This window comes from Tympanuchus pallidicinctus, unplaced genomic scaffold (genome assembly GCF_026119805.1).
Source record: "Tympanuchus pallidicinctus isolate F22 unplaced genomic scaffold, pur_lepc_1.0 scaffold5, whole genome shotgun sequence".
NCBI classification, from domain to species: Eukaryota; Metazoa; Chordata; class Aves; order Galliformes; family Phasianidae; genus Tympanuchus; species Tympanuchus pallidicinctus.
The window spans coordinates 56,939,241-56,955,760 of NW_026294769.1; the positions used below are offsets into that span (position 1 = coordinate 56,939,241).

Consider the following 16,520-nt stretch of genomic DNA (forward strand, 5'->3'; position numbering starts at 1 on the left):
ATGAGCAAAGGATAGATCACTGTAGTAACAAAAAGAACTAAGATTTATTCATAAAAATGCCCTACATTGTAAATATCTACCACTTTTATCAATATGATCTGTACCTGTCCTGAGTTCTGCAGCCATCTGAGAAAGCAGCTTGTTCTTTCTGATTGAGTTCACTTGGTCTCCAGTATACATTTTTAAATATATATTGTTTAGGGTATTAGGAAAACTGCTGATGCTGATTACAAACTCTTTCCCTCTGTCCTGTTTTCAGTTGCCTTGCAAACAAAATGACTCTGGCATTAAGATTTTAGCATTCACAATTTTCACATTTTTCTCCTTCTCAGGTGTGAATCAGAAATAAGACAGTGATGCGTTGTGGTTTGATGTGGCAGGCAGCTGAACACCGCACACCCTTTTGCTCACTCTCCTGCTCCCAGGATGCAGGAGAGAATCAGAAAAAAAAAAAAAAAGGTAGAACTCATAGGGAACTCATAGGCTCAGATAAAAACTATTTTCTAAGACAGAAAAGAGAGAGAGAAATAACAGAAATTAGAGTTATTTATATATGTATGTGTGTGTGTATATACATATATATATATACACAAAACAAGTGATATACAGAGCAATTGGTCAACACCCTCTGGCTGATGCCCATCCAGTCTCTGAGCACAGCAGCCCCCCTGGGCAGTTCCCCTCGGTTCTATAGTTTTTCACATGATGTCATAAGGTATGGAGTATCCCTTTGGCCACTTTGGGTCAGCTGGTTCTGTCCCCTCCCAGCTCCCTATTGCAGCCGGACCCCTTGCTGGCAAGGCAGTGCAAGAAGCTGAGAAACTGAAATGTCCTTGGCTCTGTACAGCACTGTTCTGCAACAACTAAAGCATTAGTGTGTTATCAGCATTGGTTTTCTCCTGAAGCCAAAACATACCATTATACCAGACACTATAAAAAAAATCTCTGTCCCAACTGAAATCAGGATATGAAGTCACAGCAACAGGGCTAGATACAAGGCCCTGGAAGCTGCTTTCTTCTGTATTTTATGAAGTGCCCCAGCAATAGAAGCTTTTGGTTTCACTGTGCAAGTTGTATATATTGTATAATCTTCAGAAGTGAGGACAGAGATATGAGAAATAATTAAAATTAAACATTTTGTGTAATTATTTTCAGCTATTCTATGTTTTATCATATTTAAATTTTCCCGTATTGTCTTTCAGCTAATGTATTAAAGCGAATTCCATGGAGAGGTTTTTGAAGCCATAATCTATATTGAGAAAATTAACCAATAAATGAAATTTGCTCCTGTTAAAAATAGCTTTAAGATAATTGTTATTAAAGGGATGACTGGTTCAGAGTCCACTGACTTGAAGAAGGAGAACTGTTGTGCGAGAGTCTATAACCATGAATAATTTTCATATTTGTCCAGTTTTTTGCTTATTTTTTCTATCTTACTCATCTTGAAATGCGCAGTTGGTGTGGTCAGTGCCAGTTAGGATGTATCCATGCTGGGCCTAACAGCAGGATTTCCCGGCTGAACATATGGCGCATTTCCTACTATCTGCAAATAAGGAGCAAAATCAGAATTAGCATTGTGTTATCTGAGTTTCCAAAAATGTCGATTTTTTTAACACTGAGATTATTTATTGAACATTGATATCTTTTTAACAGTGAGGATTGACAAGTCTTCATTTTTTTTCCTTTCAGAGATTTAAAGTAAGCCATAATCTGTCAAAATAAAATAAAATCTGAGTTTCCTGTATACTGACTATATAGGTAAAGCCATGTGTCATGGTTTAGAAAGTTTAGAAAGTTCTAAAAGCCATATTAATCAGTAGATCACAACTAATACAGTATTCTGTTTAGGTTATGAGGAGATGCAGGGCAGTGAAGCAGAATTTCAGCACATGAGTTAGGGACAGTTGGCACTTTTCTGCTTAGGAAGTACAAGGCACTTCTAGAATCTTATGTCAAGACTTGGCCTTTTGGACTGATGTAGTTTACATTCATCAGTTTTCTTTGGAGTTTGTCCATGTTGTGATTAATTGGGTCTTTCTCCTACAATGATGCTGATTTTCACACAACTTGTGAAATTTAAGTATTTTAACATTTATATCTCTTTTTCCAGTTTGGCTGAAATTAACGGTTATCCTCAGTCGTGGCAATGGATGATGGTATAGATAGAAAAAGCAGACAGACTACCCAGATTTCAGAGTTTTCTATCTCTGCGTTTAAAATATGTATCTTAGGCTATTGGAGAGGATAGATTATTATTATATGGAGGAATAGGAGGAAGGTGAAGAACTATTTTTGGAAAGAAGGACATTGAAAAGAATTATACAAATATGGAAATAAAGAAATGTGAAACATATTGTAATAAAAACACAAACAAGAAATACCTATGAGTTTTAATGGTTGGATACTCAGATGAACATACTTTGCTGACATTACTGTAATTGTTACTGGATATTTTTTGTGATGAGGTTTGGTGTCTTAGCTGGAATTTCCATATCTTCCATCTTAGACCTGTGACCTGACTACCAGGGAATAAAATCAGTATCACTTTTCCATTCTCAATAAATGTTTAACTCAGTGAATTAAATAGTTCTTTGAATATTTAATTGTTTTATGGGAAAGAGAACTGCCTGAACGGCAAAAGTAGATTCCATTTGGATTAACCAAGGGGACATTGATGTGGACTTGCTGGGCATATCTGAGGAAGGTAAAAGAGAAAGTTGGGACTCAGTTTTCTGTGTTCCCAGGCATTGTTCTAACTGCAGGACTTCCCGTAATAAAAAGAAAGGTTTGTTTTGAATGGCTGCTCCCACACCAGCTCAAGAAGTGGATTCGTTGTTGGAACACTTGAGCAGAGACTGATGCTTCACTGCAGCCTGGATTTAGGTAGTTTTATCCTGTTGGGATTGGGGCTTTATCTACATCCCTCTCTTTACTATTTATAATCCTAAATACTCAGAATACTGGCTTCTATGATTTCTGTGCATGTGTGTTTAAATTTCAATTGATGATTTTGTCTTAGTGCCTGAAAATCTCTTATGTGAAGCTGAACCTTTGCACACTGATGTGCGCTTTACACCTGAAAGTCTGACTGCATTTTATTTTCAGTAGCTAAGTGAAATGTCCATTCTAATACTGAATTAAGTTAGTTTTTTAAAATCACATCCAACTTTGGAGCATTGGTTTGCTAATCTGACCCCAAACTAGTAGTTACTGAAGTACTAACAGTAATAATATAACAGTGGGCAGTGTGCAAGGCCACTCTTTTTGACTTACTGTTTGAAAAGTATTTGTTAAGGTGTTTTTTTCTGTCATAGTGAAAATTGTCCAAAATTTTGTACCTGAAGTATTTAGATGTTTCTTTAGGGAAGATAAGAGAGCAATGATATATGCATTGTAGTGATTTATCTATTATTAGTTACCCAGTTTTATTAGTGTCCAGATAAAAAAAAATGTATGTTTCACTTACTGTACATTAAAAAAAAAAAAAAAAAAAGGTAACTCCCAAATTCAAAACAACTGATGGAATCAAGCCATATCTAGTAAAAAAAAGAAGGGAAATTATTCAAAATTTAATTTCATAATGTCTTTTGTCAGAGAATGATCTTACATTCCTTTTAAGACCTTATTTTAATGAGTTTGCATGTCTTCAACTTGCTTAAGCTACAGCTTTCTTTGAAATGCCAATAAGTAATGTTCAAGATAACGTATTTGTACATATTGTCAAGTTTCTTTGTATAATAAATTTATGAGCTTTCTGAATTCTAGCATCAACAGTAAGGTTAATCTTATATTTGAACTATAAATTTTTTTGTAAGTTGAAAAATAGCCATGAGTACTTGGGAACCTTCTGAAAGAACCTTTCTTCCTGTTTGTAGGTGGACAGTGTTTATAAAGTTTCAGCTTGGCTAAAGAATTTATTATCAGTATGAATGTAAGTGGAGCCGGCTTTATGAATAAAATGAGCCTTTCCCAGGCTTTCCTTTTCATTGTGAAATGGGCCATTTCAATCAAGTAGTTTTGCAGACTATCTTAGACTTGTTTTTCCTGTTCTTTACAGGAACAAAATGCTTAAAGCATTTTCTTTTCATAGCTATGAAACCCTTTTCAAAAACGAGTCATTTAAAAATTTATTAAGAAGTGTGTGTACCTAAGTGTCCTCAAATGTTAGGAAAGGCCAGAATCACGAACCCTAATGTTTTGTTTACCTTTTACGTGTAGAAGTACAGAATGGGGACTGTTTTGAAAAAAAAAAAAAAAAAAGCTTTTTGATGTTCTTTCAATGTATGTATTGGAGTTTCAGAATGTGTGACTTGAAGAAGTGAAAAGGAGATCTCAAGTAGAAAGGAAGTTAAATATTAAATGGGAAAAAAATATTGCTACCTTTCCCAGAATTCTTACACAACGCTTTCAACATGAGAGTGCAGAGGATATAATTTTTCAAAAATGAACCTAAATCACTCTGCCCTTCATCACGGGAAAATATCCCAATACAAAAAATGCTGAAACATTTCAGGATCACTATAAGGGTTGGAATAAGGCACTGGTTTATTCTCCAACTTTATTAGCATGCAGGACATAAATGGTATAAGTGGTTCTGTGGACTTCATTGTTTGTCAGTTCCATTCTGGTTCTGAGAAGATGTGCGTTTCAGAGGGAACAACCCACTCTGCTCATTCTCCTTTATTCTGTCCCCTCCGTTCTTCTGTGATGTTCTTGTTATGCCAAATGCTTTCTTTGTTCTTCTTGGCCCAAACGATTACTTTCTCTCTAAGAAGAGAGTTTAGTAAGAAGTCTACCTTACAAAGTGAATATAATAAATGTGGGAAGGAATTATGTCTTGGCCAAAAGGACCTCTGTGAGAGCAAAAGAAAGATCAGGAAAGGAACTTGTTTGTTTTTCCGTAGCATATTTATATTTTGAAGTTTCAATATATGTATATATATATGTATGTATATCTATATCTATATCTATTTGACAGTAAGTTCAGTCTTGATTGAAAATTACTTGTGTACAAAAATGAACAGGTGTACAAAAATGTACAAAAAACCCCACATCATTATAGTTGAGTTTTCTTCTGTTTGCAGCTGTGGAGCATATGCCTTTAAAAATGTATCCCCTTTTATCTTTTTTGAATTAACCAATATCCTTGCTTGAGTAAATGCTGTTGATTCCTTACTCCAAAATAAAATGAAAATCTGAGAAATTTTAAATATATATCCTATATCTCAGTAGCTTTGTTGTAATTTTACAGACGGTATCCTACGACTTCTGTATTGGGTGCATTAAAAAGAGCATGGCTAGCAGGTCAAGGAGGTGATTCTCCCTCTTTACACTGTCCTACTGAGGCCTCGTCTGGAATACTGTGCCCAGTTCTGGGCTCATCAGTTTAAAAAAGACAGGGATCTTCTAGAGGGAGGCCAGCAGGGGAGCACAAAGATGATGAGGGGCCTGGAGCATCTTTTGTATGGGACAAGGCTGAGAGACCTGTGGCTTTTCAGCCTGCAGGAGGGAAGGCTGAGAGGGGACCTCATAACTGTTCATAAATACCTAATGGGTGGGAGCCAAATGGATGGAGCTCTTTTCAGTGTTGTGGAGCAATGGGATGAGGTGCAAAGAGTTAAAACTGGAAGTTGCATAGAAACGTCTTTTCTGAGAGGGTGACAGAGCACTGAAACAGGCTGCCAGGAGATGCTGTGGTGTCTTCCTGTGGAGGTATTCAAAACCCTCCTGGACACTTTCTTGTGCGACCTGCTGAAGGGAACTGCGCTATCAGGGGGGTTGGACTGGATTATCTCCACAGTTCCCTTTAATTGCTACGATTAAGTGACTCTGTGAAAAATGTCTGAAATACTTCAATATCTGAAAATGAAGACACAGGTGAAAGTCGAATATCTGGAACTTGTTTGCAACTACAAGAAAATTTTGATTTTGATGACCACGCACAAGTCACACAGAAAATTGAAGCACATGTTCAAATATTGGTCTTGTAGTTACTGCATGGTCAGCATTGACTCCATTCCGTTATACAGTGCATATGCTGCTAATAATTACTTGAATAACCTGAATCATTTGTAGCAAGATGATTCCATTTCTTGCAGCAGATTTGTAAATGTTGTCATTCAGATGCAATTCTATAAAGGCAAAATTTCCTATGTAACAAAAAAGAATTTCCTTGTAATATGGACAAGGTATGGTTACCAACTGTTACGTTTTCATTTTAGTATACCACAGTAGCCCTAAATAATCATTAGTTCCTTCTCTAGTAAGTCAACGATTTTCTAGACAGGTATGTTAGTGATTTTAACCAGACAATGTAACTACATTTCTCAAATAGAAATGTTTCCAGCATGCAATAGGAATAAATGCAGAGATTGAAAACTGTTTTGTGTAATACTTGGTAGATTTTTGTGCAAAAATAGGAATATTTGGCAATAATTCTGCTAGTTAATATTTTCTCTGTTCTTTTTTGACACATCAAAAAAGATGTTGACAGGAATATCCCTTTCGTAAAGGCCTGTAGTTGAATTTGTTCCTGTTTCTTTTTTTCTTCTATTTCTTTTTCCTTGAAAAGTGGAGCTGTAGCTGCCATTCTTCTGGCCAAAGAAGCCTGGATAAGAACTCCCTTCTGAGCACATCAAAAGAACACTTTAATTAGCTGGAAGGTTGCTTATTCTTATATCTACCAGGATTAAAATTGCTTTCACTGAAGAACTTTTGCAATGGTCCTCATTTTCTGTTGGTTTATTTGGAAATTTTGTAATTAGTGCTCAGATGTTAAAAGCTGTGCGTAGAAGCTGAGATTTTTTGAGGGAAATCTTCTCAATAGTTATTTTTCAATTTGATGGTAGAATATATTCTGTATTGTTATGTTATCCTCTAATCTGGCACATGTATGGAAAAAAAAAGAGGAAAAAATAGGCTTTGCAGTCAGGGATACTTATTTTCTGTACTTTCAGGGGTTTTCACCATGCATGTTGTGTGGCAGAATTTTATTATTATCCTCTATTAAAAGCTGTTTAACTTCCTATCCTGTATCTCCACCGAAGCAGAGGCTTCTAAAACAGTGGAGAGTTTTCCTGGGAGTAGGCAGGCATGAAGCACCAGGGACGTGATTGATTTTGCTTAGTTCTATCATGGTTGATTCTGTGCAGTACACTTTTAAAGGGTGCTGATGACTTATTACAGATGGAAAGATAGATAGGAATGCAGATATTCCTTTTGGTGATTTTTCAAGTTTTGAACTTGATGTTTCAGTACAGGACCTTGCAGAGCAGTTAGGTGTGGGATGTGTGCTGTTTGTCTCAGCCATGAATTGGTATTACATTTAAATATTTGCAGTGAAAAGCCTGTTATCTCATGTAAGGTACAGTATAGCTTTTCAGAAGAGACAGAGTCTATTGTTACAGTCTCAGTGCTACATGTTATTTATAATATGAAGAATGTTTTTAGAGTGGTCTTTCTGAGCCGTGCATTTGAAAAAAAAATTGCCTTTACATTAAAAAAAGAGAAAGAATAAGACTTGCATACACAGTCACCGGTGTTAGTCATTTTACAGGGGAGGGAAGGAGGAAAGGAGGAGGGGAAGATGCAGAAATCCTCCTCCTCTTAGAGAGTATAGTAGCAGTGTGAGGATGCCTTGTCCTCATTTTTATTACTTCTGAGATTTTATTGCTGGCAGCCAGATGTGCTGAAACTCCTGACGACAGCATCTATTCACTACGTGTTTTTAATAGGCTTAGAGAAATATGAGTAGTGTACATGAAAGCAGCTCAGCTTCACACTTCAGCTGGGAATGCCCAAAAAGCTTGCTGCTGTTTAGAATTCTTGCTACAGTCAGGAGAAAGCCGCACGGGTGCTAAATCTTCTACGACTGAATTAGAAGAATAATGACTGTACAATTAACTATCAGCTCCTGCTCACTTAGGCACAGTTTTTACAGAGATCAGGAGAAATATGGAACTTGATTGGCATGTTTGCATTTGATGGCGTGTACAAAATAGGTGACTTTTAAGACAGGTGGTGAAGAAAAATAGAAGGAAAGAGAAAATGCAATTTGAGACACTGCGCCAGGTCTGCAATTCTGTTTTATCTCATTTTCATGGGGTTTTCTCATCCCCTCCTAATATTTTACAAAATGATCTTTTTGGACAAACGCTGAACAACACGAGGTGAGTAGAAATGAAACATATTTCCCTTACTGTTTTTATGCCTAGGCTGATAGTAATCTATTTGCATGCTTTTCTGTACGATACCTTTATAATTACACCCTTAGATATTAACATTTTTATGGTAGCAACAACTCTATTCTGTTGGTGCTTTTCTGTTTTATGTAAGGATTTGAATGAGAACTCAGGCTGCAGAAATAAAACCTGCACAGAATAGAATAAAACAGTCAAGATGGATATGTATCTTTCAAAAACATTAGCTGCCATTAGCAGCTAGCATTATTAGCTATAATCCTTAAAGCATATTAAATATTCATAAACAAATTTGTCTGAGAAATTGATTTCTGCACGGATGTGGCAGTGAAAGGATTAAATGCTCAAAGATGTGCTTGTTTAACAACGTATAATTTGTTGAAAGATGTAAATCAGCAGTCCTGCATGCCATTTGCAAAACAGGCAGAAAGCAGTTTCTTATTTTTAGAGAGCTTGGATTCTGTGTGTGATGCTCTTCAGTAATCTTTTTAACTAGCCAAATTACAGCTGCTCAGTGGATGCTTTGCTGTAGGTCAGTCAGCTCTGTAGGCTATTCTTTTATGTAGAGCTATTTTGTGGAAATGAGAAATGATAGAGAGAAGTTGTTGTTTATTTGTGTCAGATGGTTATTAAATTGCTTTCTTAGCTTTATATCTGAGAGTAAATGGAATTAATAGCAACTCATTTTTCTTGCATTATTCAGAGAAGATGGGCTGTAATACTGATGTTTGGAACTTTTTCATGCTGCTATTAAATATTAACTGTAAAAATGATTAAGAATTATCTCAAAAAGGTAGTGAGTGCAGATCAGGGAGAAAATGAATCCTGTGGGTTTTTATAAAGATAGTGCACTGATGGAAACATTCTGGAAAAAGGGGGGAAGTAATATTGCAGAGACTATATCCAGCATTTTAATCTTCTCTCTATCTGTGGGAGAAATCCCTTTTAAATGGGATATTCTTTCTTGAATACGATGGTATTTGTACTTAATACTTCAGAAAACTGTTATTTCCCAGAACATTGTTCAAAGGATTCTCTCCTTACTGCTGATGGCTTTCTTTAAATAAATATTGTAATTTTTCTTTTTTTTTTTTTTTTCTTTTTTTTTCTTTTTCATTTACTGCTTTCAACTTTGAGTGCCTCAGCTGTGAATTTTCAGTCAGGCACGCAGAGCCTTGCAGTCAGATTTAGTAATCAGTTTCAGCTTAGTGAATTAAGATTTTTCTTAGATACAAATGAAATCTGTGTTCACTGAGAATTTTCTTACATCCCTTCACTGTGCTGTGAAGTATTTGAAGCTTGACAAAATGGAGCAATAATTCCTATATATTATCAACCGTGATTGCAGAGCAGTGCCTATTTCCAAGTGCATAGTTTCAGGCCTGCAGTAACCAAGCCCTTAGCAACTGTTACAGTTGTCTGCAAACCAGTTCCTGCTTCTCTGGGTACGGTGTTGCAGATTGAAGTGCATGCATTCTGCAGATCAGTGTTCATGCTTTTCCTTAATTTTTTACAGATACGTGTACATGGTGCTTTTAGGGGCAAGTCTCAGGCAAAAGCTGCAAGCTACAGCAGTTTCAATGGATAAGACATCAAAGAAATATTTTATTGCATTTGTGGCGCCTGAGATTTAGAGTTACATTTATTTGAGCAGACCGGCAAAGAAGAAAGGATTACCAGGAAACCCAGCCTACCGCCTGGTATGGGCTGTCTTGTGTAGCATGAGAATATTTCTGCATTTACAAGAAGCTCCATAGGGTTTTTCTGCTTTTGGCTCAAGAAAATGTGCTATTTTTTAACGATATGCACCACTAATTGTGAGAGACAAGTTAGCTGTCTGTGTTCTCTAAGTTAAACTTTTCTTTTTGGAAGTTATCTAAGGTTATGAAACAAAGATATTTCTTCTGTATTCTGAATAAGTACCACTGTTTTAAATTTGGTCACGATTAAAGGGCTTTTGAGTACTCACTGCAAAGTTTTGCCTACATTTAATTTGGAGGGTTCACCTTTCTGCTGCCATATTGACTAAAAATTCTATTTTAGTTTTTCTAATTATTTCAATGTAGTATGTATTTTAGGTAGATTTTTCACTTAGATTTGCACAATTAATGTGTCTCCTAGAACCTTACTGTTTGTGCATTAGGAGTTCAAGTTTCAGGTCTGTGGTAACAGTTCTGAAAAAACAGTACCTTTGGAATGCCTTTAGAAAACAAAAATCACCTTAAACATGTAAAAGATTCTGCTTTATCAAGGTTTATCATGCTCTATCTCTTTGGGCTCTGAAGTGAAATATTTATTCAGACTGAAAAGAGATGACTTTCGCTTTTTCGGTTTTATTTTCAGTCTGTTTTCATATCTAAAAAGTAAAAGTCAGAGTCCTGAAAGATAACAGCTGACATGAAGCACAGAATGATTAACTGCCGGTATACCATGCAGTAATGTAAGAAAACATGCTGTTGCATATTAATAACATAGCTGGTAATGGAATATAGCACGGAAAGTCATAGGGAAGTTCAGACGCTGTGATTTTGTTTCAAGAAAAGCAGCCATCGTGGCCTCGGTATTCTGGTATTATGCTGAGCATTAGCAGGAATATATATTAAGCTGTTTTTTATCGCTTTAAACTGAACCTTATATCAGTTAGATTTTTATTGCGTATTCTTTGTGTTACAATCCCTGATGTGAAAAGATCCATACAGTATTAAAGTCCTTGTGAGTTACATTAATTTTACCATGCAAATGGTCTTAGCCTCTGCTAGCAGCCTCTGCTGGAGAGTATTGCAGTTCAGTTCCCTTTTGCCAGCTCCACGGCAGCACTTTCCAGTCAGATGCTGTGGGCATGGAGTGTGATCCCCTGGGCCTCCTCCAGCCCTGTTCAGCTCTGGCCCACAGCTCCAGCTGGGGCTGCCGAGGGGCCAACAGCTCATGGCCTGCTGCCTTTGCCTGCCTCCTCGTACAGCGCTGTGTCCTGTGCCAACGCGTGCTGCCATGGGAAACCAATTCGAATAACCGAATGTCAGGAAGCCACTAGAATTGTTCTGTATTCTTGGCACATGGCACATAACTAGTTTGGGGAATGAAGTCTTCGTGTGCCTGGGAGGAGAAAGGTTTAGGAGGGCTTTTCTTGATTCTGAAAGCATACCACGTGCTTAGTTTTCATCCAAATTCTAAGGCAGCATCTAAAGAGGCTTTGGATTTTTGAACTCCAAAATGTTTCTGATGACTTCTGCTGACATCCTTGTCATTCAGATGAGTAAAGGGAATGAAATAAAGTTTTAAAATGTCTGTGAAAACTTCTAATTATCAGATATGTGTGATTTCTCAATTGTCGTTCTCCATTTGGAGTTCAGGATACAAATACTGTGCTGTCAGATGCTTTATTTGTAGCAGCATGCTTTGAGAAGTCATAATAGCTTTGGGCAATATTCAGATTAACACATCACTGCATAATGGCGAGTAGCCTTTGTGACTAAAATTGATGCAAAGTGCATGGAGCAGTATCACTCCAATTTTACCTTTACGATACATATTAGCAAGCTTTTTCCTAAGAATGAAAAGCAGTGGATTTTTCCCACCTCATTTTTCCCACAGCGTGTTATTATTTCTTGTGCTAAAGCTGTGTGAAGGTGAGTTTGTTGTACAGGTTGGCCACACAGGGGCATAAGATAACTAATACATTCTGCCCTGAAATAGTACTAAGGTTTTTCTCACCTGTACACAAATTCTGATTACCATAGTGACTCGGGAATGGTCCGTGTTTTGAAATTAGACACACCTAGTTAAAAAAAAAATCCTGTATTTTATCCCAGTAAATTAAACCCCAGTGTTTTTAGAGATTCTTTTATGTTTGTACTGCTTGACTCCCTTGGCAAGTGTCTTTTACATTAGCATGCTGATTTTCAAAAGGTTACTAAATACCTAATGTATTACTTTGTTCATAAAACCAGATATTTACATAGAAAATACCATACTAGCAATAAAATATGGTTTATTTTCATGATCTAATTTTCAGTTTTGTTTCCTGAATGTACCTATGAGCTATTTACTAATGCTCCACTTTACAATTAAAGCAGCGCATGATGTCAAGAATTACTGGCACAGAGATTTGTTATTCATCATGGCACAATTAATGATTACTTTGACATTGAAGGAAAAAGATCATTTTCTATTCCTAGTTGGGAAACAAATTTGTGGAGATTTTGTGGAGATATTTTTACACAACAGTTTTTTTCCCGACTCTGTAAAAGTTCAGTGAAGGAAGGGGTTTGCAGTAATTTTACGGGTGTGTTGCTTTCACATGGTTATTAATCCAAGAGTCAAGGATAAAAAGACACTGATGGCACTGATGGTACTGAAAGTCTGTTGTCCGTATTCTGACATAAAAAAATGAATAATAACTGAAATTACCTCTCATCTTATTTAAAATGGAGTTTGTCTGTAAGTACCTTTAAAAATGCACTTTCCTGGGACTTTCAATTCCCTACTAGATTTATATAATATTGTCTTAAAACATTTCCTGAAGTTTACAGCTGGTGAGCTTTATCAGCTGAAAAAGCCATGCAGTGGTAGAAAAAATCCCGAACTTTTACTTGTTTTCCTTCTCTTTATATATATTTTTTTTCCTTAGTGAGTTAAAGGCATGACAAAGCTACTTCCCCCCACTCTGGTTCAACAGTTCGTGTGTTAAAGCAGACTCAAACAGGACTGGGCTGAGACCAGCCCTAGGTCTCTGTATGGTGTCAGAGAGGCTGGCCATGTCAAATGATCCTCAATTTTTTTTTTCATCTGAAATTATTGGTATAAACCATATTTGGATGAACCCCTATGCATATATACAAACATGAGAAGACTCACTGTGGCAGCAAGCTGTGTATGAAGTGCAGAAAGAAACCCTTCTGGTTTTGTTTACTAGTTTCCTTTGTTTCCCATGAAAAGCAGCTCTCAGAATGTGGAGAACCTTTTTACTTCTTCTTCCTGTAAGTAATTTCAAAAATTACAAGTTTTTGGATTACCAAAACACCCAACTAAACAACAACACAACAACCCAATGAAGTGCTAGCAGACAGAAGAGGTGAGGGAGCTTGGTGATGAAATCAATGATTATGTTTGGACTTTTCTTGCACCTTCGTCATGCATCTTTCGCACAGAGCACTGTGTCCTCTTTGAGCTGTGAATGAGTTATATTTAACACCATCCATTCTTTGCCTCTTAATTTGCTACTTCAGGAGAAAGTGAGGCAAGTAGCATGAGTATTTTACTTTTCTCATTCTCATCTTTCTGTTTCCCTTGGAAGAAGCAACTGAACATGCTAGCTTGCCCTGAAGCTATTTCTTTTTGGGAAGAAGTTCCATACTTCATCCTGCTTTGGCAGTTGTTGGTTTTTGGCTTGTTTTTTAAATCCCTGTTTCTAGGAAAAGAGTCCGATTACAGATATTTTCAGAGAGAGAAAACTGAGATTTCCTTACAGAAGCATCTCTCTTCCTATCTCTTCCAACTCTAGAGAGATACCTTCTGTTACTTCCACCTCAGTTGCTACAGATTTAATAAAGTGACATATGCTTCCTCCATGAATCTCACAGAGCTGGGATATTTGCAGCCGGAATGGGTTTCTCTCTGTTCTCGTTGTGCATCAGCTGCTGTTATCTGATGATGGTAATAATATCTTACCTGGCATATGATCGAAGCTCCAATCAGGAAGGAGAAAGAAGAGTGTTCAGATATGGACAATTTACCACAATTGAGATAGTATGTTAAATTCACAAATTTAAATCATCCTAAATTTGAAACTAATCAAACATGCCTTAAAACTTGATTTAAAAAAAATTTTTTTTTTTTCTCACTTGCAGAAATCTAAGCTCTATTTGAGTTGTCAACTACAACATCTTTGGTCAGAATGTATGGAAAGAAATCCCTTCCATTCTTGAATAACTCTAAATCCATGTAATTCCTAGGAACATCTGCATAAGATGTGAATATTATCTAATTTTTCCAGAAGAAGAAAAGGTAGATGCCATAGTATTTAAAAAAAAAAAAAGGCTGGTGCTTCTGTATGCTCGACATTTTAAAGAGATTTGTTCCATGACAAGAGCCCAGTAGTTTTTGAAATGCACACATTCCAAGTTTTTGAAATGCACACATTCCAAGAGACATCCCGAACTGGCCATGACCCTTTTATGAGCTACTAAATCCATCTGGTGGTAGATCAAGCTGTGGTGAAGGACTGAAGGACTAAGAGGCCACAGCTTGCCATTTTGTCCTTATTTAGGGTGTTGTCACTCCTGTAAAAGTGGCCTGGATGCATTTTCAGTCTGTTTCTCACTGCCTCGGCTTAGAGTTTAGCATATAGGTACAAAGCAAAGGCAGTAAGCCAAGCCATATGCTATAGCTAGTCACATGCATATTCATGAATATTTCAATTTTACCACCTGTATAATCAGAAAATCCTGGTGAGGAGTTCCAGCACCAGCTCCTGCAGCCCCTGCTGAGTCCTAGAAGCAGACAGAAGGAGGAGGACAACTCCTGTTGGTATGGACCCTCCTGCCAACCTCCTTCTTTCTGTTTTTTTTCTGTTTTTGATCTTTTTAGCACTGCGTGATTCATGAGAAGAAGAAGTTTAGAGGGGTAAACACACTTATTTAAACCTCTTCAATACTATCTCAACTTAGAGATGGACAGAGTGTCACACATAAAATTTTAAACTTTGGATATGTAGGATAAATGGGAAGGATAGAAGAGAACAGAATGGCAGCTGAGTGCTTCTTGCCTTTCTCTAGGGACACTGTGATCCTACCAGCTACTGACTAAGGACCTCAGATCCCTTTAGATGTCCCAGCAGCACACACTATCACTAAAACTGAAAAGTTATTGGTATCTAGGCTTCAGGTGTTTTACAGTGATACAAAGAATAATAAATAATATTGGTCCTTGATAAAACCGTGACATCTAAGATGAGTATTGGAGATGACAGCTTCATTTTAGCCATGCCTGTAGATATGGTGTTTGGACAAGAAATTGGAAGTATTTTAAGTCCTTGACTTCACTTCAACATGTGTTTTGCAATGGAGGGGAAAAAGAAACTTTCTGGTAACTACCTTTTCATTTCTGTTTTTTTTTTTTTTAATCTGACAAATAATTTGAGAATAATAGATGAAATAAAGATCTTACTTATCAGAGAAGTTTGTCCCAAATCTGTCTAAGTATGACAATGACTAAAGATTGAATTGTTAAAACATAACATTTATTGGTTTTAGGACAAGAATCAGGTTGGATTTACCTTGCCAAAGGTTGAGTGAAATTACATGCTGTATTTATAAGGCTGAAATATATCTTCATCTTCAGAGCGTTTTCTGTTTGCAACTTTTGAGTTATCTGTCTGATGAAGATATACTTCAGATTCTTATCGTATTCAAGATGTTTTTTTGTAATGAAACTTAATCAGTGTTTTCAAGAAACTAGTTTTTATTTCATATCTCACAGATTGTAACAGCCATTAATATTATAATCTGTTCAAAGGTGTACAGACTAAGCTGACAGGCAAGGAAATGCAGTTATGTTAACTGCAATTCTGATAATTGATAAATATTTATGTATTTAAGCCTATACAATAATACATAAAATTACTAAGAAATATTCTACATCACAGAAGTTTAGTGTGTGGCTAAAAGTTTGTATTGTGCACCAAAGATGGAGTCTTCAAGTATAAATCAGGAAGACGTATTGGTAAACTAAAACCATCTCCTTTGTTATTAAATAAGTGATAAAATAATAATGTGAGAAATTTTGATGCAAGTTTGAATATTTTTCTTTCATGTAATGCATTCAAAATGTTTTTGAAGTGTCTTAAGAAAATAGTGAAATAAAGAAAATAAACCATTACTAAAGTATGTAAGCTAAGAATTTCAAGATGACATTGCACTTCAATTATCAGTTTATCTGTAGCCCTACAAAAATTATTTGCAAGTATAGATAGGCAAAAATTATTAAAGAATCTAAAATAACTGAAAGGTCTGTCTGCATCCATAAGTGTAACATTTCCCCTCCTCTCCTTCCCGCCTATTATATACCAATTCCTTGATGTTCTTGGTATTATTTATTTTTTATGTTGGTGCTTCCATATCTTCAGATTACACTCATAGCAAATGCTTTTTGTGTGGATGCCTGAAACTAGGCATAGTCAGTGTCCCATTCAGTTGGCAACTTCCATTTTTCACTGCTATTGGTGTCATTGTTCTGTAGAACTACAAGAAAATGTGTTTTTTAAAGAAGTCTCAAAGTTTACAGCTCTTCTGTGTCACGGTGACTCTAACATTGTGTTGGACCATT

At 36.4% G+C, this 16,520-nt stretch overlaps 1 protein-coding gene and 1 long non-coding RNA gene across 22 annotated transcripts in view; one reads left to right on the forward strand and one right to left on the reverse strand.

Annotated features, from left to right (window-relative positions):
• Positions 1-16,520, reverse strand: part of LOC128091540 (uncharacterized) — a 340,253-nt gene that overhangs the window by 291,911 nt on the left and 31,822 nt on the right. The gene's annotated exons all lie outside the window — the stretch shown is intronic.
• The window catches only part of RIMS2 (regulating synaptic membrane exocytosis 2), a 433,643-nt gene that overhangs the window by 130,682 nt on the left and 286,441 nt on the right, over positions 1-16,520 (forward strand). For 2 of the 21 annotated variants that reach the window (XM_052704738.1, XM_052704739.1), the window contains exon 1: positions 7,581-8,168. The exons of 18 other annotated variants lie outside the window; for them this stretch is intronic. In XM_052704738.1, coding sequence (XP_052560698.1) covers positions 8,047-8,168 — 122 coding nt within the window. In that variant the 5' untranslated portion in view covers positions 7,581-8,046. Of the gene's footprint in view, positions 1-7,580; positions 8,169-16,520 lie in introns of those variants that run through there. One more of the 21 variants, XM_052704740.1, reaches the window with a different exon arrangement.